This window comes from Heloderma suspectum, chromosome 6 (genome assembly GCF_057233095.1).
Source record: "Heloderma suspectum isolate Gila_16-S chromosome 6, 16-S_ref, whole genome shotgun sequence".
NCBI lineage: Eukaryota > Metazoa > Chordata > Lepidosauria > Squamata > Helodermatidae > Heloderma > Heloderma suspectum.
Genome location: NC_139463.1, coordinates 38722878 through 38745582, shown reverse-complemented (window position 1 = coordinate 38745582; position 22705 = coordinate 38722878). Strand labels below are relative to the sequence as shown.

Here is a 22705-nt window from a genome sequence, read left to right as displayed (position 1 = left end):
TAACAGCCCTAGAAATAGTCATACCAGGATTGCAGAAGGAGTTTTTTTCCTTTTGTATTTTAGGTGCCTTTATGGATAAGAAGGCAAGAGATAACCAAATATGAATAAAATCAATTTAAACCAACTTTCCCCATCCTGGTGCCCTGCAGATATTTTGGACTACATTCCTCAGCATTTCTGACTACTGCCTATGCTAGCTGGGGTTGAGAGAAGTCCACAACATCTGGAGGGCTGCAAGATGAGGAAGTCTGATCTAAAGGAACATAGTTAGAATAGGGCCACTTGTAGCCCCCTTCCCACACTCGCACGATTTGAGGTCTTGTTGCACAAGCAATTTAACGCAGCCTTCCCCAACCTGGAGCCCTTTAGATGTGCTTAACTACAATCCCCATTATCCCAGCCAGCACTGCCAATGGCCATGCTGACTAGGGGTGTCATCCAACACATCTGGAGGGTACCAGGTTGAAGATTTTTTCAATGTCATGTCTTGACCACAAAAAAACTATTCAGAAATGTATGTTTGATATAGGTTTGCTTTTAACACATTTTACTGCTCATACAAACAGAGATGCCAGGACTCTCCTTCTAAACGGAAAGTCTCGAAATCTGAACTAGCTGTGTGCATATACAGGATCCTCCTGTATTACTAACCATCTGCATTAAATGGATTTGCATAAACGTACAACCCCCAGGTTGTGAAGCCTGACAGGTCAATCACGCTTGTAAATTCATATATCTCCCAAGTCACCATTACCCAACTACATGAGAGCAGGATCTTGCAGCTAAAACTGCATTTTAAAGACAGAAACATAATTGTAAACTTTTTAAACTTGTGCCTGTTTCACACGATTTAATGTTGTGTGTCTAAGGAGGGCAATAATTTGGAACTAGAAGCCAGGTCCATCACAGCATGTTACCTGTTTCTAAATATTGTGTTGGCAAATATGCTGTCTGCATATCTCTGCCGGGCAGCATTCCCACCAAAGCCAAGAAAAGTTGCCACGTAGACTCGGTACACGTGTTCAGTTTGGTGAGCATCACATCCCAAATTGAACTCTGCAAGTAGGTTCTTGGCCACCTCCTCCTGCAGATCGCCAAACCAGAGGAAAAAAGGCATGAATAGATCCACCTTATGTTTCATCTCTCAAGGCTCTTAATACAGGGGAAGGCCCTAAGCACTGCTAGCAGACCAGGCCTGTGCAGCTTACGATCCAAACTGAATTCAGCCCACCACCTATGGTGTAACTCTCCCTCTCCCTCTTCCTTTCCTCTCCTCCCTTAATTATTAACTCACATATAGACCATACTTTAGGGCACAGTTTCCCTCCCAAGGTAGTATACAAAACACAAAAGTAGTAAAACATAAGGGTATAAAATCATCCATTTAAAACACACACACACTGTGAAAACCCCTTAAAAATTGAACAGCAATAACGAACACATCCATAGCAGTTAATAGCAGTTAGTAAAAAGCAGCAATGATTAATAAAAGGGAGACTAAAATAAAAGTCTCATAAGTGTCTTCTTAAGTTTCCAAATACATTTTTTTTTGGGGGGGAGAGGTCCAGAATGGCAGGGAATGGCAGGAGCTCCTGCTCCTGGTGTCTGACAACCTAATATTTCTTATTGATAGGCCAGACAGCAGGCCCCAAGCTGCTGATCTTAGAGCCTGGGCTGCCTCATAAGGGTGCAGGCAGTCCTTCAGATAAACTGGTCCCAAATGATTTAGGGGTTTCACGGACAAAAGCAGCTCCTTAAAATGAGTCCGTAAATAAACAAGCAGTCAGTATGAACTGTGCAGAATTGGTGGTGTGTTCTGAATGCTCGGCCCCCTACCAGCATATTTGCTCTCACATCCTGCACAAACTGATGTTTCTGAGCCATTGTTAAAGGCAGTCCCACTGTCCAAGTTTAGAATACAAGCTCCTGGGGGCAAGGACCTATTTTTCTTATACTTGAAGAGAATGGATTTTTTTTCAAGCTGCTGAAGTGTGCCACAAATTAGTTACGCTGGTTATGCACGGGCAGGTGAGCTAGTTTTCCGGGCTAAATAAAAAATAGTGTACTGTTGCTTATGAGATACTTGACAAGCTGTCCCCACTCCCATGTTTTCACAGTCCCAGACAGGCAGCAACAAGAGAAGGATTACTGAGCCCCTGTAATAATATATGACTGACAAGCTGCACTTGGCTTGGTGGATCCCTAGCTGTGTAGGCCTGGCTTGGACAATTCAAGAATAGCACTTGGGGTCTTCTAGCATCCTTGTCAGGAAAAGACAGCCCTCAACTCCTAAATGTCACAGAAAATTATGGAGTGTTTCAATCAAGATGACAGATGGATGGCCAGTAGAAATTTGCAATGTGATTTAAAAATGACTTCCCTCAACTCTATGTACCATGTCTCTTTGCATTTTCACACCCAATATGTGCACTGCAAGAATCCTTTTTGGCAAATGCTGTAAGCGTATTAAAATGTATCTCCTTGAGCATGAAGTTTGGCTCAGCATGGAGCAGCGGATGGAATTTAAGGCTTCGAAGTGTGTGTGGGGAAGAGGTGATCCAGGTTCAAGTCCTGGTTCAACCATGACACGCAGAGGGCGGCCCTGGCCATATCATTTGGGCAAACAAGGCAACCTGCCTCTACAGCTCCTACAGCCAGATAAAAACTTATTTCTGAGCACGCTTCTTGACTGTAAGCTCTTTCTTTCCATCTCTTTCACCAGAAACTGAAGACACTTTTATTTTGACAGGCTTTAATATGTAACACCTACTTTTATTGCTGTCAGTTCTAATGTGTAACATCTTTTACCCTCGTTGCTCTTAGGTTTTTGCTTTGTCAATAAGTATTAACCATGGCTCAACATTGTAACTGAATATCTAAACCATGGCTAAGGATTGGCCACAAAAGGGTTTGAGAACCATTAGCAAATGTTATCTCTGCACCAATGCTTAAAGCAAATACCTTATGTCGCTAACCTGTCTGCATGCAAGTTGGCAAGCATGTTTTCCTAATGTTTTCTTATACACATCCTTTGGGGGCAGGGCTTAAAGCTAAACTATGGCTTTGTTGTACATTTGAGATCTTAACCAGGGTTAAGGGAACAAACCATGCTTGGTGCTAACCACAGTCAAGTATCATGTTTGCACTGTGCCTCAAAAGGTACCACAGTGGGGAAGAAGATATGAATAATAAACAATAGAAAGCCTGGAAGAAAAGGTTATGGTCACAGGAAACCGAACTGCACTGAAAGGGAAAACTCTGAATTCTTTCAGAAAAGGATGCTCAAAACAAGGAGTAAGCACCTGCAGATTCATATATTCATATTCATGTAAAAAGGTAGGTCTAGTGAGTCACTGCCTTCCTCTTTGAAAATAGCTTCCTGTTACATGCAATATGTATTTGATGCTCTGTCATTCATATTGGGCTAGTTTGGACAACATAACAGCCCTTTGTGGGTTAATTACCCCTTGAGCGGCTGTGGCACAAGCGATCCAACATTATGAATATGCAACCCCCAACCAGGAATTGCCGTGGCTTCTTGTGTCATCTGAACCAGGCCGGGGAGGGTTATTCGAGGGTTAAACATAACATAACATAACATAACAACCTAAGAAGAGCCATGCTGGATCAGATCAAGGGTCCATCTACTCCACATTCTGTTGACAGAGTGGCCAACCAGCTGCCCATGGGAAACCCACAAACAGAACATGAGTGCAACAGACTGTAGATTATGTGAGGATTGTTTAACCCTCCAATAATCCTCCCCAGCCAGGTTCAGACAACACAACAAGCCCTGGCACCTCCCGGCTGGGGGTTGCATATTCATAATGGCAGATGGCACACATCGCAGTCCCTCGAGGGTAAATTAATCCATGATGGGCTGTCATGTAGTCCGAACCAGGTCACTGTTTAATTTAAACCACGCAGAGGAAAGATTAGCATGACTTACAAACGCATAGCATCTGCAATACTTACCATATGGAATTTAAAAAACCCTTTTCCTACTTAAGGTTATTTTTTTATGAGCCAGTCTTGTAAAAGCAAATAGTATCCACAATCTATACAACAGTGCAAATCTTTTGTGTCACAATTTAAACAACAACATTCCAACTGAGAGTTAAATGCTAAGAGAAACGAAGGCTCTGTACCATACTTAAAAACACACACATATGATGAAATGAAAAATATACATGGATTGTTTGGCTGATGGGACACCCATGTTCAATCTCTTCTCTTGCCTTGGGTTGAAGGTGTCACGCAATGAAAGCACAGGACTCATAACACGCAAAAGAGAAAAAATCAATGGATATGGGTTAAAACACGGAAAAAAAACAAAAGGAAAAGAAGGAAAGTTGTACAGATAATAACCTGCTGTGAAGAGGCAAAGCTTACAGTTTTAGGGACTTCGTACGCTATCTGAGTTGACACACCACCCATGTCAAGTATACCCACAGTCCTCTTTCGAACAATCGATTCCTTGATTTCACTGCCAGGAATATGCACCTCCACTACAGCGTCATCCTCTGAAAGACAAGATATGAAGGCAGCACTGCTGAGAGGTGGGGGCGAACCCTTCCTACCACCCGAGCGTTAAACATCTGTGCTACTATAGCATCCTAGAAGGCACCGATGGAATCCCTGTGTCGCTAGCCTAATGTTAAGAGTTCGCCAGACTGCACAGGTCGAATCTACCTTGGTGTATTAAGTTTTAAGGGGAGCCCACTATAAGCAAGCTCTGCCTTTGAGCAGAGAGTGCCCCAATGATGCAGCATGAGGAGTGCTGATAAGGTGGTAATGGGAAAGTCAGACTGTGGTGAGAGAAGGTACGTGCTATTTTAGGACTAAAAAACAAAATGGAAATAAAACAGTAAGTGTTATAATGGTATTCTAAGTAGGCATATTTAGAATACGTTGCATGGGTCCGGGCTGCCTTATCTCAGAAAGGGTTATTGCAGAGCTGGGAAAGATCCAGAAAAGAGCAACCAAAGGTGCAATCCTATGCATGTTTAGACAGGAAAAAGTCCTACAACTCCCAGCATTCCCCAGCCAGCATTGCTGGCTGAGGAATGCTGGGAGTTGTAGGACCTTTTTCCTGTCTAAACATGCATAGGATTGCGCTCTAAAATTATTAAGCACCTACTCCCATAAAGAATGACCAATGTGTTTGGGGCTTCTTCGTTTTTAAAAAAGGTAACCAAGGGGAGACATTGTAAAGGTTTAAAGCAGGGGTGTCAAACTTATTTAGGGTCAGGGCTGGATTAACCTCTAACCCTTCTGCGAGCTGGATAATGTCAGGGGAAGGAACTATGCCCCCTGATGCCATCAGTTGCTTCGGTGTGCATGGTTGGAGTCCTTTCACCTGGTGCCTTGGTTAGGGCAGTATCAGGGATGAGTCCAAGTGCCTTGAGAGGTCTGACAGCTCCGATTCTGAATTAGTTGGAGCAGCTAGATCAGAGGTTGGGGGAGGGACCCTCCCTGGTGAGTCAAGATGCTGGGAGAGATACCTCTGAAGACCTTGACAAACAGATGGCCCAGGCCAAGTCCCTGCTCCCTCCCTCTACCGTTAGAACTCAAGTTTCCGAAGAGGAGGAATGTGACTTGAGAGAAACTAGGGTGGGTCGCAAAGTGGGAAAAGTTAAGGGCAGGGCTTAGACACTCTGCCAGGATAGCCATTCCTGGAAGCCAACATAGAAGGGAGCCACCCTAAGCGAGGGGCATCACTGGAAAGCAAGTTCAGCCATGAGGTTCACACCCATTCTGTGGGCAACTTCACTACTCTCCAGTCTGTCTCCTCTCATTAGGGATAGCAGATTAGTTGTTTAGGGACCTGGGGCAGTCTGAGAGTTTCCTCGAATCTGCATTTGTAGAGACTAGTCTCTAGCAAAATAAAGTCGTATTAGCCTGAAGGTTTGTCTCCTTGTGGTGTTGATTGCAAAGGGTGAAGGATGATCAATTTCTGACAGGCAGTTTTGCCTGCCCTGCCTCTTCCCCCCTTAGGGAGGACGTGGCCAGGACCCTGGCTCTGATACATGTGGGCTTTCCCCAGCCAGGAAGTGTCCTTGCATGTGGAAGCCTCCCTGGCTGAAGCACAGGGTGGCTGGCTTTGCCAGCTCTGCATCTTTCCTTTTGAGAAGGACGCTGGGGATGTGAGGCAATTAGTCTGCCACCCATTCCCAATTGGAAAGGGGAGCGGCATCCTCAGAGGAATCCTCCCTGTTCTCTCTGATCAGAAGGAATTCCTCTCCTTGCTAGCCTCCCCAGGCCCCTGCAGAGGGTGGGGGCTTGAGGAGGGGCTTGTGGAGGGAACCCAAATTTCCTCAGGCCGGAGGTTCCCCATCCCTGGTTTATAGAATTATGAACTGTGTAGAGACAATGGCAGTATTTGCATGTAATGCTACTGCATAATTTAGCACTATGTATAAGAGCAGAAAGGACACAGAAAAAACTGCAATCCCGCTTCCCCTCCCCTCCTTCCTTGTGACTGGGAAGAGGAACAAACAAGAATTCAGTTTCCCTTTAGCAGATTCCTGGTTTGCAGTTTTGGGAAAATTGTGGTTTAAAATAAAGTCTTTGTTAGACAAGCCAGCAAAACAACTCTTCTGGTTGGTTGGTCTAGCAAATGACAAGAGTTTATTTTAAATCATGATTCCTGGTTCACATGTAAGGACAAGGCAGGAATCTGCTAAAGGGGAAGTGAATTCTGGTTTATTCCTTTTCTGGTTGTGTGGGAGGAGGGAAGTGTGCAAGCCTGAGGCTTTACGCAAGCTCTTTTCTGCTCATGCATGTAGCATGTTACATGCAAATACAACCAGTACATAGCAACTAGAATTTTTTCTCTACTACATAACGGAACAGGGCCATCCAATGAATTTGACTGGCAGAAGGTTCAGTATGGATAAGAAAAAGTATTTACTTATGGAATTCATTGTTAGAAGACATGATGACGGCCACCTAGTTAGATGGTTTCAAAAAATGAACTGTATGTGTATCAATAACTTTTAATCATGACAGCTAAAATGGAGCCTCTGTACACAGAAGCTGTACATCTCTGCACACCAGATCCTAGGGAGCAAGGAGAGCCATTGTCTTCATGTCCTATCTGTGAGCAGCCAAAAGCAATGGCTGGTTGCTGTTGGGAGAATGCTGGACCTCTGGGTCCAATCCAGCAAAGTCGTTCTTATGTCATGTTCACACCAAGACAAAAATAAATGAAGGCTCCTCCTCTCACAGCTGTCATCACCTGCAGCCATTCCATCAGGTTGTACAGAAGGAGATGAGAGCAGGGCTGTTTCACCAGCCCTGCTGAAATAATTCCCACCTCCTCTTCCCTCACCATCCCTTTCTCCTTGTATGTTATGCCTTTTTAAATAGTAAAGCATGCAGGCAGGGACTGTCTTTTAATTGATTACATGTGAACTGCTCTGGGAGCCTTTCTGGCCAAGCAGCAGCATAAAAATGCTTCAAATAAATAAATGCCTTGTTCTGTAATCAAAGGTATTCAGTGTTGTATCTTTACTGAACTCCTGACTTCTGTTCTCTAACACAGGGGTGTGTGCATGCGCGTTTGTGCATGTATGTTAGACCCTTCATATCTGTTGACCACAATCCAGTAAACACAGATGTCAAGGAACTTTCACTTGTTTGAATAAGGTTGGTGCAGGATGGAAGTTATACACCAGCCACATCAAGCAGATTACCAATAGTTTTTCTCCTTCGTTGGCCGTATGTAGCATTAATTGTGATTAAGATGCTTACCATCTTCGGTATGCTCAAATCGTCCAAGGACAAAGTTGATGCCAATCCATGCATATACTCCTAGATAAAATGTAACAATTTTTTTTAAGTATTTTAATATTATTGGGCTACAGCTTTTAGAAAACCAAACAAAAACAGTATTGCAATGTTGTTTTACTGAAAAAGCACACTATATTTTGTCTAAAAATGAAACAGCTTTGCAGGTGAAACTGCTCACACATTCTATCACGGTGTGAGCAGGGCTGGGCTTACCAGTCCCACCCCCACCCCCGGCATCCGCACATACAGCATGAATATCTGCAGGGATTAAGCCTTCGTGCGTACAGCTGTGCATTCGAAGGCTGCCATGCAATTTGGAACCCTGATAACGGTGCCAGATCATGTGGAAGACTTCATGTGTACAGCTGTATGCATGAAGATTCCCTCCCTGCACATGTTTACACTGTGCATGGAGATGTCAAGGGGATGGTTTAAATGGTGCATGTGCTGTTGAGGGTGGGGCTCTGTCAGAAACTCCAAGGCCTCTTGTTGAGTAATGAGGCAACCGAGACTCCTCACTGTGCAATCCATAAATTCTTCATCCAGCTAACAGCACCTCTTCACCTCTGAGGTGACTACAAAAGCTCAGAGCTGTCAAACCTTTGGTAAGAGAGCTACTGAAGGCAGGGCAGTTGCTGTTCAACTCAAATGGACGGGGTTCCCGCCATGCTCAGCTGGCTCTTTCTGGTCTCCTTCCTTCAAGGAAGTCCCTCCCGGGCCAACTTCTGACGGACAGCCAATCAGGTGGGATGCTTCCCACCACCTCTCAGCTCCGCCCGCTTAACTCTGCAGCAGGCTCTGGCATCTGTCAATCCCGATGCTCCCTCCCCCTCTGACAGGGGCAGGGTTCCCACAAGGATGATGGTGGTAGTGGTGGAGGAAGAGGGTTTCTGAGCCTGGCCCTCATTCCCAATAAATCTCTGGAAAGGTTCTTTGCTGACACCGGGGGAGTCTTGGGGAATTTCCTTCCCCAACCTGTCTCTGCTAGGCTTCTTCCAGCTCTGTCTGCAAATCTGAATCAGAGTCTGAAACCAAGCCAGATGGCCTGGGCTCAATCCTGACAGGCTTGTCGATATGGCTCATTCCTTGCTCACATGCTGACAGAATGTATGAATAAGTTCATCTGCAAAGGGCGGAACTGCTATTTTAATCTAGACATGCCGCTACTCAAGTATGTGCCTGAATTAGATACGCAGTTCCTCTTTGGCCACTAAGATGCATTGCGGCCAGAAAAATACCAGCTGCTCTAAAATGTGCCTATCACTGATCTTGCTAAAGGAAAAATCTAAAATAATTGAAGTGCTCTACTCAGCAATTCCAAATGCTGCCAGCAGAGTCTGCTCTTGCACCAATAGTCAACTGACTGATAGGTAGGGATGTATGAAAGTCATTTACCTGGTCTCGCAGCCTGCTTCGCGGTGGGGGGGAGGCGCTTTGCTTCTCCCCCCGAAGTTCAGGCGGGGGGGGGGAGGCTTCCCGCCTCACCCAGCCGAAATTCAGGCCGGGGAGAAGCGCCCCGTCTCCCAGGCCGCAAACTTCAAAAGAAAAGTAAAAAAAAAAAAAGCGCGCCCCGTGATAGGCTACGTAACGATTTACGTAGCCTATCACGGCTAGATCTGCAAAGTCAGACGTGATAGGCTATGTTAATCGTCACGTAGCCTATCACAGGTAACTTTGAAAAAAAAAAAAAAGTGCGTACGGCTAATGGCGGCCCCCATAGGGAGCCGCCATTCGCGTTCCTTATGTGGTCCCTGTAGTCTACGTAAAGATTTACGTAGACTACGGCGAAAATAAGGGCAACGCTATTTGCGTTGCCCTTATTTTCGCCATAGTCTACGTAAATCTTTACGTAGACTACAGGGACCACATAAGGAACGCGAATGGCGGCTCCCTATGGGGGCCGCCATTAGCCGTACGCACTTTTTTTTTTTTTTCTCAAAGTCACCCGTGATAGGCTACGTGACGATTAACGTAGCCTATCACGTCTGACTTTGCAAATCTAGCCGTGATAGGCTACGTTAATCGTTACGTATCCTATCACAGGGCGTTGTTGTTGTTTTTTTAACTTTTCTTGTAATGGTGGTGGCAGCAGCCGGTCGAAAGACCGGCTGCCGCCCCCGCCCCTGACGAAGACCTGCCGAACCGCCGCCAGGACTCACCGCTGGGAGGGACATTCGTGAAAGGTAAGGGGGCGGGGCGGAGAATTTCTCCCCTAACAAACTTCGGAGGACCGAATGCGTTGGCACTCGGCCCCCCGAAGTTTCAGGGAGAAATTCTCCCCCATCCCTACGATAGGTAGGGATGTACAGAAGTCACTTACACCTTTCCGCGGATTATGTTCATGGGGGGGGGAGGCATTCCGTCCCTCCCCCCGGAATCCTCGATGGGGGGGAGGCGATCCGGTCCTGCCCCCCCCAAAACCCTCAACGGCCGGCTGTGCTCCGTGGCAGCTCCGCGGAGCAGCCGGCCAGGCCCAGGCCAGGGCCGTCTGCAGCCAGATTTCCGGCCGCGGAGGGCTCTGGGTAAAAAACCAAACAAACAAGCGTATGCAAATGGCGGCTACGGCCGCCGCCATTTGCGTTCCTTATTTTTCGCCATCTTAGTCTACGTAAATATTTATGTAGACTATTACAGCGAAAATAAAGGGGAATGCAAATAGCGTAGTGGGCGCTATTTGCGTCCCTTTTTGATTCGCCGTTTTAGCCTACGTAAATATTTACGTAGGCTAAAATGGCGAATCAAAAAGGGACGCAAATAGCGCCCACTACGCTATTTGCATTCCCCTTTATTTTCGCCGAAATATTCTACATAAACATTTACGTACACTAAGACGGTGAAAAATAAGGAACGCAAATGGTGGCGGCTGTAGCCGCCGTACGTCTTTACATAGCCTATCACGTCTCTGTAAAAAACAACAACAAACAAATGACAAGACTGCAAATGGCGGCGGCAGCAGCCGGTTGGCAGACCAGCCGCCGCAGCCGCCGCACGGAACATCCGCCCCAGGTAAGTCTCGGCCCGGGGGGGATCCGCGGGGGGGCGGCAGGCTGTTCCGCCACAGTTTTCAGAGGGCCGAATGCACTGGCATTCGGCCTCCCAGAGATCCGTGGTGGAATTCTCTAACATCCCTACTGATAGGTAGGGATGTCAGAGAATTCCGCCACGGATCTCGGGGAGGCTGAATGCCAGTGCATTCGGCTCCCCGAAATTGCTGGCGGAACGGCCTCCCCCCCCCCCGCCCCTCCCGGGACGAGACTTACCTGGGGTGGATCTTCCGGGTGGCAGCAGCGGCGGCTGCTCCATTTCCAGTTAAAAAAAAAAAGACGTGATAGGCTACATAAATGTTTATGTAGCCTATTACGGCTGACTTAAAACAAAAACAAAAACAACGCGCGTACGCAAATGGCGGCGGCTGCCGCCATTTGCCTACACGTTTTTTTTTTTTTTTTTAAGTCAGACATGATAGGCTACATAAACATTTACGTAGCCTATCACGGCTGACTGCAGGGACGCAAACAGCGGCGGCTACAGCCGCCGCCATTTGCATCCCTGCTAGCCAGCGGCTGGATGTCCGGCTGCTGGTGGAGCCGGCCGGCGGCTCCGCAGAATCCCTGTGGAGTGGAGCCAGCCGGCCAGGATTCCGGGGGGAGGGACGGAACGCCTCCCCCCCACCATCAACATAATCCGCGAACAGGTAAGTGACTTTCATACATCCCTACTGAAAGGAGCAAACCAATGTGGAAAGGTAGGACTGCAAGGCTAGAAGGCCTAAACGAAAGAAGGGTTAAAAGTAAGGTAGCAGGTGCAGAGGAGAGCGGGTCACAGAAACAAGGAGGGGAAGGCAAAGAGGCATGGAGATGGAAAGCAGAAACAAGAGATAAATAAAAAAATAAGATACCAGTAATCAGGCTGTGGACATGAGCGTAGAGAATTAAGTGGATAGATAAGCCCATGGGGGAAATCAAAACTGAGGGTGTTTCAGTAAGAAGTATGGATGAGTGGCAAGAAGTGCAATTCATGCTATCCGATTACATTTGATAATAGTTTTAGGAGGCTATGAGTGGTTATTCCAAGATTTTTATAACCTGCATGATTCAGATAAACTCTTGATTTGATGGAGCACATCAGAGTTTTATAGACAATTCCCCAAGAAATTGCGCCCACCCAGCCTCTCCCTACATTGCACTATTGAAGTTCATTCTCCTTCCCCAAATGATTCTAACTAAAAACCCAGCCGCCGCCACCACCTGTATTGTCCCTAATCCCCGTTCCCTCCCCCATCTTCTTTTACATGAACTCCATTTTGCAAAAGAAAACCCATACCCACCGGCACCACTATTTCTGGAAATAAAAGATAATTGAATGTGAAGCGGAGGAAATTTAGTAATGCAAGGAGCTCCCATCTTAAGTAACTTCCAATAAGGCAGTTTGTTCATTTTTGTTCTTTATAACATTGGAGTGACTGGGAGACTTCTGTTCCAGATGCTGAAGCAAAGTAGTTCTGAGCAGGGGTGCAAAAAACGTAGGCACTCTAGAGAGGGACGCATCTCTCCTCCTGTGCTGTGATCCACACTATCTCCTACAATTCTGTTTCTTGTAGTAGCTGGTCATCTGTCACCCACTGAAGGACTTGCTCCCTGGACAAACTTTCCATCTATCTCACAACTGCAGTTTCAAATTTTGTTTTTCAAAATCATTACCTTACCTTCCTGCTTTCCTGAAATAACTTCAGCATGTGAATCCGAAAACAAAAAATCAAAATGCACAGGGATATCAGTAAGCAGGTCTTCTAGTATGGCCTTTTGCTGGCTGCAACATTCCAAATGGTTGAAATGTAAGTTAAGACACCCACAACACTCAATTCTATGTATCAGGGGCGGGCAACCTGTTTGGAGGAAAGGGCCACGTTCTCTTATGGCAAAAGGGTCGGAGGCCACATAATGGTGGTGGTTGGGGCCAAATGCAAAACTGGGTTACTCTACCTTTCATTCATCTATCATACAAGCATTTGTTATTCCATTCATGTTCTATCATACTCACACACACATACCCCCGTCAACTCCAAGCACCACAGCTTCAAATAGCCCCTCTTCTCTCCCATTCTCTTTTACACCCATCATCTAGTCCCATTCCCACACTTCACTTCCATACACATCCTCATCTAACTCCATATACACAGTTTCCTTCCCCCCTGTTCACATGCATTCTACTATTTACACAATTACCTTCCATTCAGGCTTCCTTCCATGCTGGATCAGGAAGAGGCGGCTTTTCTTTCTCTCAGTCCAGCAGGCAAGGAAAGCAAGCTGCTAGTGGAGAAACAGAACAATCCGTTTCTCCACTAGCAGCTCACTTTCCTTGCCAGCCAGGTCAGGAAGAAGAGGCTTCCCTTTTTCTTGGACTAGCAGGCAAGGAAGAGCAGTGGGGAGGGTGCATGCAGGGGATTTGGTGAGGGGGTGGCCTGGGCATCTGCTGCAGGCTGCACTGATGGCCTAAAGGGGCCACATATGGCCTGCAGATTGCCCACATGTCCGCTATATGAAATCTTAATAGAAACAAAACAGAAGTCACCTCTCTGGCAGGATTCTCATCCCTGCTGTACAGAGAATATACAGAGGTGTTTCTTTGTGTTTTGCACGGGGTATATGTTCTGCAGCAAAGCTCAGAAGTGGGAAAATGTAGTCACTGACTTTATCAGGAGAGGTAGCAAATTCTGAAATGCCTGGGGAGCAATAGAGAAAGATATTAGGAAGTGAAACAGCTGAACATAAAACGGTATTTTTGAATACACTCTGGTTATTTTATAGCAGGAATGAGGAACCTTTGGCCCACAGGCCAGGCCAGTCCATGTGGCCCGTGGGGCCCTTCCCCAAAACCCCTCCCCCTGAAATGGAAGAGGGGGTGGGAGAGCAACTGAGTGCCAGCCAACTGCTTCAAGGAGCCAGCTAACTGCCAACCCTGGAGCTCAGCCAGTTCCTGGAAGTGCTGGCTGAGTGCCCTTCACTCCTCTTTCACCTTCCCTAGGCAAAGCAGGAGTAAAGCCAGTTGCACACTTGGCTGGCACTTTCAAGATCTGGTTGAGTCCCGACCACAGGGCTCAGCCGGCTCCTGGAAATGCTGGCCAAGTGCACTTTGTCTCTCCTTCACCTTCGCCATGTGCTTTGACCAAGGACCTAGTAATAAAAGGGGCAAGGCCCCGCCCCTGATGTCATCTGGCCCACAGGGTGGGAATATCTGGGGGCATTCTGCTCCCCTCTGCATAACCAATCTAGTTCCCCATCCCTGTTCTAAAGAGCTGAAAATGCACAGTACGATTGTTTTCTTCCAAATTTCTTGGGTAACATTCAACATGGCAATCCAATCAACGAAACAATACTGCCTGAGCAAAATAATCTACTAGCGAGTATAATTTATGTGGCCATAATTTTACTACCAAAGTGAGCATTTCTTTATGTTGTTGTTTTGAAGACAGTGCATCCCCCTGCTCCCCCGTATGACTTAATTTTTATCTATTGACATAAGGGTGGGGAACCTGTGACGATCCTGATATTTTGGATTACCAAAGATATGCCAACACGGCCAATGGTCAGAGATGATGGAAGCTGTAGTCCATCAACATCTGCATGGGGTTCTTTGTGGGGCTACCCTTGAAGACCACGTAAAAGCTTCAACTGGTGCAAAATGTGGCAGGCTGCTCACTGGGGCATGGTATCGTGTTCACATCACCCCAGTAAAGATCTGCACTGGTCGGCAATCGTTTTCTGGGCTCAATTCAAGGTGTTGGCTTTAACCATTAAAGGTTTAAAAAGCTTAGGGCCTGGCTAGCTGAGGGGCTGCCTGTCTCAGTATGAACCACACTGGTTATTAATATCAGCAAGAGAGGTCTTTTTGAAGACACACAAGCAGGAAAGGGCTTTCTCCTGTGATGCTCTCAGACTCTGAAATGTAGTCCCTTTGGAATTATGACTGATCCCCACTCATTATTCATTCAGGAAGGTAGTCAAGATACATATGTTTAAGTTGGCTTTTTAAACTATTGTAGTTTTTAAGGCTGCTTTTAGCATTTCACTATGTTTTTATTTTGTTTTATCTTCTGAATTTTGTAAACCACCTTAGTTTGCTTCAGAAAGGAAATACCCTAAGTAAAAAAAACCTTCTGGAGGACCACAGGTTCACCACCTCTGATATAAGAAAACAAGACAGAGCAAATGTCACTGAAAGACTGACAAGAAATAAAACATGAACAGTCAATGTTAGCTGAAGGTCCCAAGTAGGTCCCCTGACTGAAGGAACTTTTATAACTGCTAAGTAGGTCCGTGCCCCAAGGAGCCTTTTCAACCTACTGCACAGGCCAACCAACACAGGATTTCAGGCTACGAGAAAACTGCTTTCTGTTCTCAAGTAACAATAACAAGAAGAGCTATTTCCAAGAATGAGCTGGAGGAAGTTACACTGAAATTACTTGTGGTAGTTTCAGCCATTTCAACTATGAAAATCTTTATTTAAAAACTGCAGCATATAACCTCATGAATGCTTCTGTGAAAGGCAGTTTTGTTAACAATGCCCAAAGTCTCTCAGCGATCATCCTAAATACACTTAACTCAGGCATCAGTGAAATGAAGTGCCAAGTAAATATGGGTAGAATCGGGCTGCACAGATCATGACAAGTATGAAGGAAGAAACACAGTCAAAATGAACCCTCTGCATTTTTATCCATTACCACTACCACCACCTTTCCTTGTGGTAGAGTTTTAAGATGGGCTGCTGACTAGCTAAAAAAACATTTATGGCTTTTCTCAATACCTGGTTTAATCTTCATAACCACTGGATTTCTGGCTTTATCCCTCATTTGTTTGATGTCCAGCAAATCATGTGGATTGCCCTTGTGTCTTGGCCACCAATACACAAAGATCCTAGATCCACTGCTACCACAGTCCACCATGATGCCATAGCTCAGGCTGGGATCGTCGGTATTTGTGGCTTCTGTATCTGTTACTCGAGCAAAATACCTGGAAGAAAGGAACAATATTGCTTGGGAGCAAGTTCCATTGAACTCGGCAGGACTGACTATCAAGTAAAGAAGCGTAAAATCAAAATGCAAATCCCATTCAATTTAGAGGGATGCAGAAGCACATTTGACCCCATGACTTATTTTTCAGTCATGAATAAACACCTTTGGAACACGTTACTTTGTTCTACAGATGGTTCTTACCTGTGCAGCTTTTTGTCCCCATATTTGAAAGCAGAACAGTACAGCAAGAAAAGCCCAGCAGCAAGCAGCCCAATGACAATTATCTGTCGTAATGTAGTGTTCATGAACCGAGGACACCCTACTGGGGAAACACTGAAGTGCCAGGAAGCAGGAAACAGGCAAGAGATGCTGATCCTGAAATTAAAAAACAAAACAGCCCCATCTGAAATGCTCTCATGTAAGAATGTATCAACATACCAAGGACATGGTCACCAGACCCTGAATGATTAGAAAACCATACATAGGGCTGTGAGGAGCACAAGATCCCTGGACAGGAGAGAGAAACAGGAAGACTAGAGATTGTGGGGACAGAGAAGACCTAAGTTCTTGGTGGTCATGTAGAAGTGTTTCTAATACTGTCTTAGATTTCAGCTTCCCCAGCATGGACGTGGCTCACAGCATTCACTCTCGGATATTACACAACACTAACCCTTGAATGTGGCAGTGTTTTAAGAGTTGGTGTTGTGTAATATCCAACAGTGAATGCTGTGAGCCAAGAAACCCCCATTTCAAAAATCATCTCAGTCTCAACCCCCAGGTCTGCAACATGGGGATAATTGTATTGACCTACCTTGCAGGGTTGTTTAAGCATTACTGAAGTAATTAGGGATGGAATGTTTAGTCAATCAGTTAGGTTAAACCAATTAAACACATTTAAATTGATTAAAAAAGATGCCCCCAAGTAATTGGGTAGCAGGCTTTAATTTTAAAATAATAATGCAAGTACTTATAAAAATTAAGTGTGGGAACTGCTAACTTAGAAGATGCATTCCCTCCATTAGAGCTTTAATCAGCTGACAAACTTAGAGATAGCATATGGGAAGTGATTACAAAAAAGCACTTACATAACCCCAACACCACTTACCCACTTTTCTGACTGAACTATACTCCAGCCCACTGTTAGGGGATTTAGACCCCATTTAAGACCATTTCTTCATGTTACAATCTGTTATGTACTGAAACAAGTGCTTCCAGCATAAGCAATACAATTTCAGCACCTTTGGGCGCAATCCTATGCATATTTAGACAGAGAAAAGGCCTACAACTCCCAGCATGCCCCAGCCAGCACTGCTGGCTGAGGCATGCTGGGAGTTATGGGCCTTTTCTCTGTCTAAACATGCATAGGATTGCACCCTTTGATATTTATACTTTGTTACCTATTCTTGTACAGCTCAGGACTCAGCTATAACAGTTTACAGGTGTAAACTTGTTAATAATCAAAGATATTTGTCTCCCCAATCACACAAGTCTTGATAGAAACAGCAGGGGAAACATAAAAATCCAGGCTACTGAAACTCAAAGTCAAACAGACTTTAATGTCCATTTGATCCCCACCAAGTGCTCAGGTTATTACATTTAAAAAAGGTAAAGGTGTCCCCAACCAGTCGTGTCCGACTCTAGGGTGCGGTGCTCATCTCCATTTCTAAGCCGAAGAGTCAGCGTTGTCCGAAGACGCTTCCGTGGTCATGTGGCCGGCATGACTGAACACCGAGGTGCACGGAACGCTGTTACCTTTCCCGCCGAAGCGGTACCTATTTATCTACTTGCAATTTCTTGCTTTCGAACTGCTAGGTTGGCAGAAGCTGGGACTGAAGACGGGAGCTTACTCCATCATGCAGCACCCGGGTCTCGAACTGCTGTCCTGCCGACCTTCCAGTCTGCAGTTCAGCGTCTTAACCAGTAAGCCTAGTCAATATTCAGATACTCACCTACCCATTTTGGGACATTTTGATCCAAGACAGGGTGGCTACAGAAAGAGTTAAGACTTCTACTGTCAGCCAGATGTCAGAGATTCATAAGGTACAAGCACCACCCCCGGAACCAATGGTATAAATAGGAACTGAAAAGAAAAGATTGCAACGATATTAAAAAGATAGCACACTCACTCGGACTCAACACCTGATGTGCACAGAAACCAAATCAATGTAATACGTTATTATTAGCAAATGATGACACATCTGTATCATCCCCCCCTTCTTCCAAGGAGCTCAAGGTGGTATGTGTAAGATTACCCTATTTTAGCCCCACAACAACCCTGTGAGGTAGTCTAGGCAGAGAGACAGTGACTAGCCCAAGGCCTCCCACATCTGAATTCAAACCCTCTACCCACTACACCATACTACATTCCAGTGTGCCTTCTGAAAGGTGTGCCAATACGACACATGGATTCCAAGGTAGCCAGTTCATGCTTGAAGTGCATTGCATAGTCACTCAGGGTCCTAATCACAAACGGCTAGCACTAACATAAACTATTCCCACTGAAGCCAGTGAAGCAATGTTCTCTGTGTTGCTACACACCAAAGTTCAACACAAAAGAGAGCTTGGGTAAACTTCCTGCTCTGCTGAATGCAGCCTGATGCTTAGATATTCTTCCAGAATAAATTTGCTTATGTTCATATTATTGGTCAGTGCAATGCTTTACTCATGTAAAGCTCTTCACTCTCTGCCCCCCTCAAAAAATTATTGTTAAAAACTGAAAAATGTTAGGACACCAGGTTCTCCTTCCTGTATTTGAACCTACTGCTGATCAGCTATTCAGCAGGGAGGAAGAGAAGTAAAGAGTTGCTTCTTACCCCACCCAATCTTCTGTCCAGACCTTTCTCCTTTGCTCTCCTGTATCCACTCCCAGCCTTGCTATTTCTCTCCACCTAACTCCTCTCCTCACCATTTCTCTATTCCATTCCTCTTCTTCTTCTTTCTCTCCCTTCCTAGCCTGTAGCTTTGCTCCATTCTCTCCCACTCACCCCTTTATCTTCCTGCTTCTCTCCATTCCCAGTCTCTAACCTTGCTATTTTTCTCTCCTCCCACCTCTTTATATCACTGTTTTTTCTCCCTCCTAATCTCTAGCCTTGGTTTTTCTGTTCCCTCTACCTCTATGCTTAGCTATTCCTCCTCCCTCACTCCCTCCCTGCCAGCCAGCCTGCCTCTAGCCTATTTCCCCAGCCACCCACCCCGCCACCACACACACTGCCTTCTCTGACTAGCCAGGCCCCCATGGAAGCCATTATGGGTCTAGCCACATCCTCCATGGGAGCTATTTTGTGGTGCTGCCTACAGCAGTTTCTCAAATTCCCAAATGCACCCACAGGTCCAAAAAGGTTGGAGGCCCCCAGTCTACTGACTGGCAGCAGCCTGTAAAGGTCTCACATAGAGGTCTTTCCCAGGTCTTTTCATCAGTGATGCCAGGGACCTTCTGCATTCAAAGCACATGTTCTACCACTGAACTACGGCCCCTCCCCATTGCTTTCACGTTGGCAAGCATTTTGGTAGTATTAGAAGTAACTTACAAATCCACACATAACGTTTCATGAACTTATAAGTATCCATGAAAAAAAGGAAAGGTTCCTCCTGTGCAAGCACCGGGTCATTACTGACTCCTAGAGGGACGCCGCTTGCGCTGGCGTTTTCATGGCACACTGTAGCGGGGTGGTTTGCCATTGCCTTCTCCAGTCATGACTACCTTTCCCCCAGCAAGCTGGGTCCTCATTTTACCAACCTCGGACGGATGGAGGGCTGAGTCGACCTGAGCCGGCTACCCGAGACCCGGCTTCCGCTGGGATCGAATTCAGGTCGTGGGGAGTTTCAGTTGCAATACTGCCGCCTACCACTCTGCGCCACATGCGGACATATTATTTTCCCTTAATAATGAATGGTTTAAAATGCACTGGGAATTTTGGAATTTCCTCAATAAAACTCTGCTGCTTTTGGAATCTGCATAATACTACAATATAAAAAAGTTGTGATCACTTACCTTTGAAACATAGTGACCTTTGGGCAGAATATGTCTGCTGTGTAATGCACACTGTGCTCTTTAACCATTCCATGAAAAAAAGCTGGAAGATCTAAATCATGTGGGAGCTAAATAGAAAATACAGGAAGGAATGATATATTATTTTAAACAGGATTTGATAAAAATTAACATTCACTAAACTTAAAAGCCATACATGTACCTGAAAAGGTAATCATTTTTGTTGTGCTAACAATATAACACTCCATTGCCAGACTACTTTACATTTAATAGTATAATGAGACAAGCAGGTCCCATTCTTGAGAAGGCTTAAACCTATAAGAAAATATGCATATATCTGTTCTGACCATGGCTGCAAGATAAGAAGGGGTATTGTGTCCTTATTCTAGGTCTGCATGTTGAGAAAAAAGAGCTCTTACATTTCAAGCTATAAGAAATGCCTTGCCTGGATCAGACCAAAGTCTAGATCTAGTCCACCATACTGAACCCCATACATTGGACTGGGGAGTTCATGACATCAGCTTCAGCTCTAAGAGAAGCATATTCTGATTTTTCAGGTTTTTGATAACATTTGTTTGCTTGTTTCCGTATTTAAAAAATGTAAACCACCTTGGGTACTTTGGCACAAAGGTGGCATAGAAGTGTATTAAATAAATAAATAAGTGGAGGGAACTTTTTTCCTATGGGGCAGCATTCCATCATGCGTGCCCTCACCTACAGTCTGAAGTGGTGCAGCCCAGTATAGGCAAGTCAAAGATTACCACCTCAGTTTGAACTAGGCCATTGTCTCTGGCATTTCCCAGTCTATCAACCCAAGATGCTTATAATTAGTTCATTTACAGATTAAGGCTTAATACATGCAACTCAATAATATCAATGTACTGGCACATTACATATTTTTTGGTTTATCCAGGGACATAATAGCATTAGTGGAAGGAACTGAAAAATGGCTCATCACACTGTATGTCATAAAGTGTTGCAGCTTCCCCTCAAAACACTTGTATTTCAACAAGCTTACATCATCAACCTCTTTTCTAGGTAGTTTTAGGTATGCATGCCAGTACATCAAAAGTAACGTTATTAGAAAATCCCACAAAAGGGGAATGTTGTAGAGAAATGTTAAACTCCCATTAGCATGCCATGTTCCAGTGGCAAAGTTAGTAGCCAACATACTTACAGGAGTGGAACGGGTGGCTTGGACAAGTTGTATAGAACAATTCTCCCTTCCCCTTGCCCCTATCTATTTGGAAATATGTGTGTACCTGCAACTGGAGGATCTCCTCCTCACTCCCCCGGCCTTGCTTTTGCAGCTAGACACCCGATTTCAGCTGTCTAGATGCGGGACCTCAAACCGTGGGATGCAGCGGCCAGACGACACATAGGATGTGTCATACCGGATTTCTGACTTCCCCGCCCCCGGGAACATCCCGTTTTCGCCGCTCTTACAAGTGCAGAGCATAGGGCCAATCCACGCTGCCTACGAGGCCGCGCAGGAAGGGGTGGGGGTCAGTTCTCTGGGAACCGACCTATCCTATGGCCATCTAGCCACTGACTAGCGGCCATAGGATTGCACCCTAAGAGAATCAAAAGCACTTTGCAAGATCATACCATTTCATTTATTACATTTCTATACTGCCCAATAGCTGAAGCTCTCTGGGTGGCCCACAGCAATTAAAACCACAAAATACATGATAATAAAATACAATATAAAATGTAAAAGCTGCAGTATAAAAGTACAAACCAAAATAAAACCTAGCAGCAATGCAGAGATTGAAAATACAACGACAGATTTAAAACTACAGAGCTAAAAGGTTAAAATACCCAGGAAACTAAAAAGGTCTTCAGCTGGTGCAGAAAAGAGTGCAACATAGGCGCCAGGTGAGCCTCTCTGGGAAGCTCATTCCACAACTTGGGTGCCACAGCAGAAAAGGCCTTGTTCTTGGTATGACTCCAGTAGGGTAGCTGGCACTCCCCCCTGAATACTTCCTCCCTCCCTCAGCTTTCAGTCACAGTACCAGGTGGCCCAAAAGTAGGTGTACAGTTGTTTAGAATGTTGGTGGATTTATGGACACTGATGCGGACCGGAATTTGTGTCATACTGCGTGTCACAGCGCCCTGGACGGGTTCGAGGAATGTTGCCACGCTGACGGAATACATTTCGAGCACTTACGAGATTAAACCGTGTTAAACAAATGTAAACGTAATAAACAATGTAATAAAACGCAAATAAACTATACTGTATACCTACCTTTGGGCCACTCTGTACGTTCCCCTCTTTAAGGGAACACACTGCGATCGTAATTGTCGTGAGCCGCCCAGAGGGCTTCGGCTATTGGGCGGTATAGAAATGTAATAAATAAATAAATACATACATAAAAAAAATATTAAGGCCCTACCGAGCACGGATTAAATCCTCGCTCCCCTAACAACGGCCTTCGCCACTGCTTCGTGCTCCCCCCGCGTACTAGCTTTCTTCTTGGGGCCGCCGCTCCGGCGGCTCTTCAGCCAGGCCAGCAGACTCCGGGCGGCCCACCAGAAATTGGCCGCCAGGAAGCCACCACCTGCGTCCTGCCCACGGGGGTGGGCCGGCCACAGGACGTGACAAGGCCCGCGTTGTCGGCCGCCGGCCTCAGCGGGCTCTTCGTTCTCTCCGACGGGGCAGGCGGGAGGCTGCGCCACAGCGACGGGTCCGGCCCTCGAGCACGGGAGCGACGGGCGCTGCCGCCGGCTCCCGAGAAGCCGGGGATGCGCGCCGGACGCCCAGGAGCCCGGGCACCCGGCCCAGCACGAACACGCCCGCCGTCCCGCCCGCGCTGCCTTCACCTCATTCTCCTCCTTTCCGGCTTCGCCGGGCCGCTTAGCGGCCGCCCGGCAGGGAGCGGCGCCTCAGCCATCTTCCACTTCCGGGTCCC

At 46.0% G+C, this 22705-nt stretch overlaps 1 protein-coding gene across 10 annotated transcripts in view; it reads right to left on the bottom strand.

Annotated features, from left to right (window-relative positions):
* Window positions 1-22705, bottom strand: part of ENTPD4 (ectonucleoside triphosphate diphosphohydrolase 4) — a 28757-nt gene extending 6052 nt beyond the window's left edge. Inside the window, exons 1-10 of one of the 10 annotated variants that reach the window (XM_084803965.1) lie at window positions 22190-22705; window positions 19797-19903; window positions 17755-17885; window positions 16007-16180; window positions 15598-15803; window positions 13366-13516; window positions 12500-12603; window positions 7756-7815; window positions 4369-4523; window positions 918-1084 (exon numbers count right to left, since the gene is read on the bottom strand). In XM_084803965.1, coding sequence (XP_084660091.1) covers window positions 918-1084; window positions 4369-4523; window positions 7756-7815; window positions 12500-12603; window positions 13366-13516; window positions 15598-15803; window positions 16007-16180; window positions 17755-17762 — 1025 coding nt within the window. In that variant the 5' untranslated portion in view covers window positions 17763-17885; window positions 19797-19903; window positions 22190-22705. Of the gene's footprint in view, window positions 1-917; window positions 1085-4368; window positions 4524-7755; window positions 7816-12499; window positions 12604-13365; window positions 13517-15597; window positions 15804-16006; window positions 16181-17754; window positions 17886-19796; window positions 19904-22041; window positions 22123-22189 lie in introns of those variants that run through there. The other 9 variants (XM_084803970.1, XM_084803961.1, XM_084803968.1 and 6 more) reach the window with 9 other exon arrangements.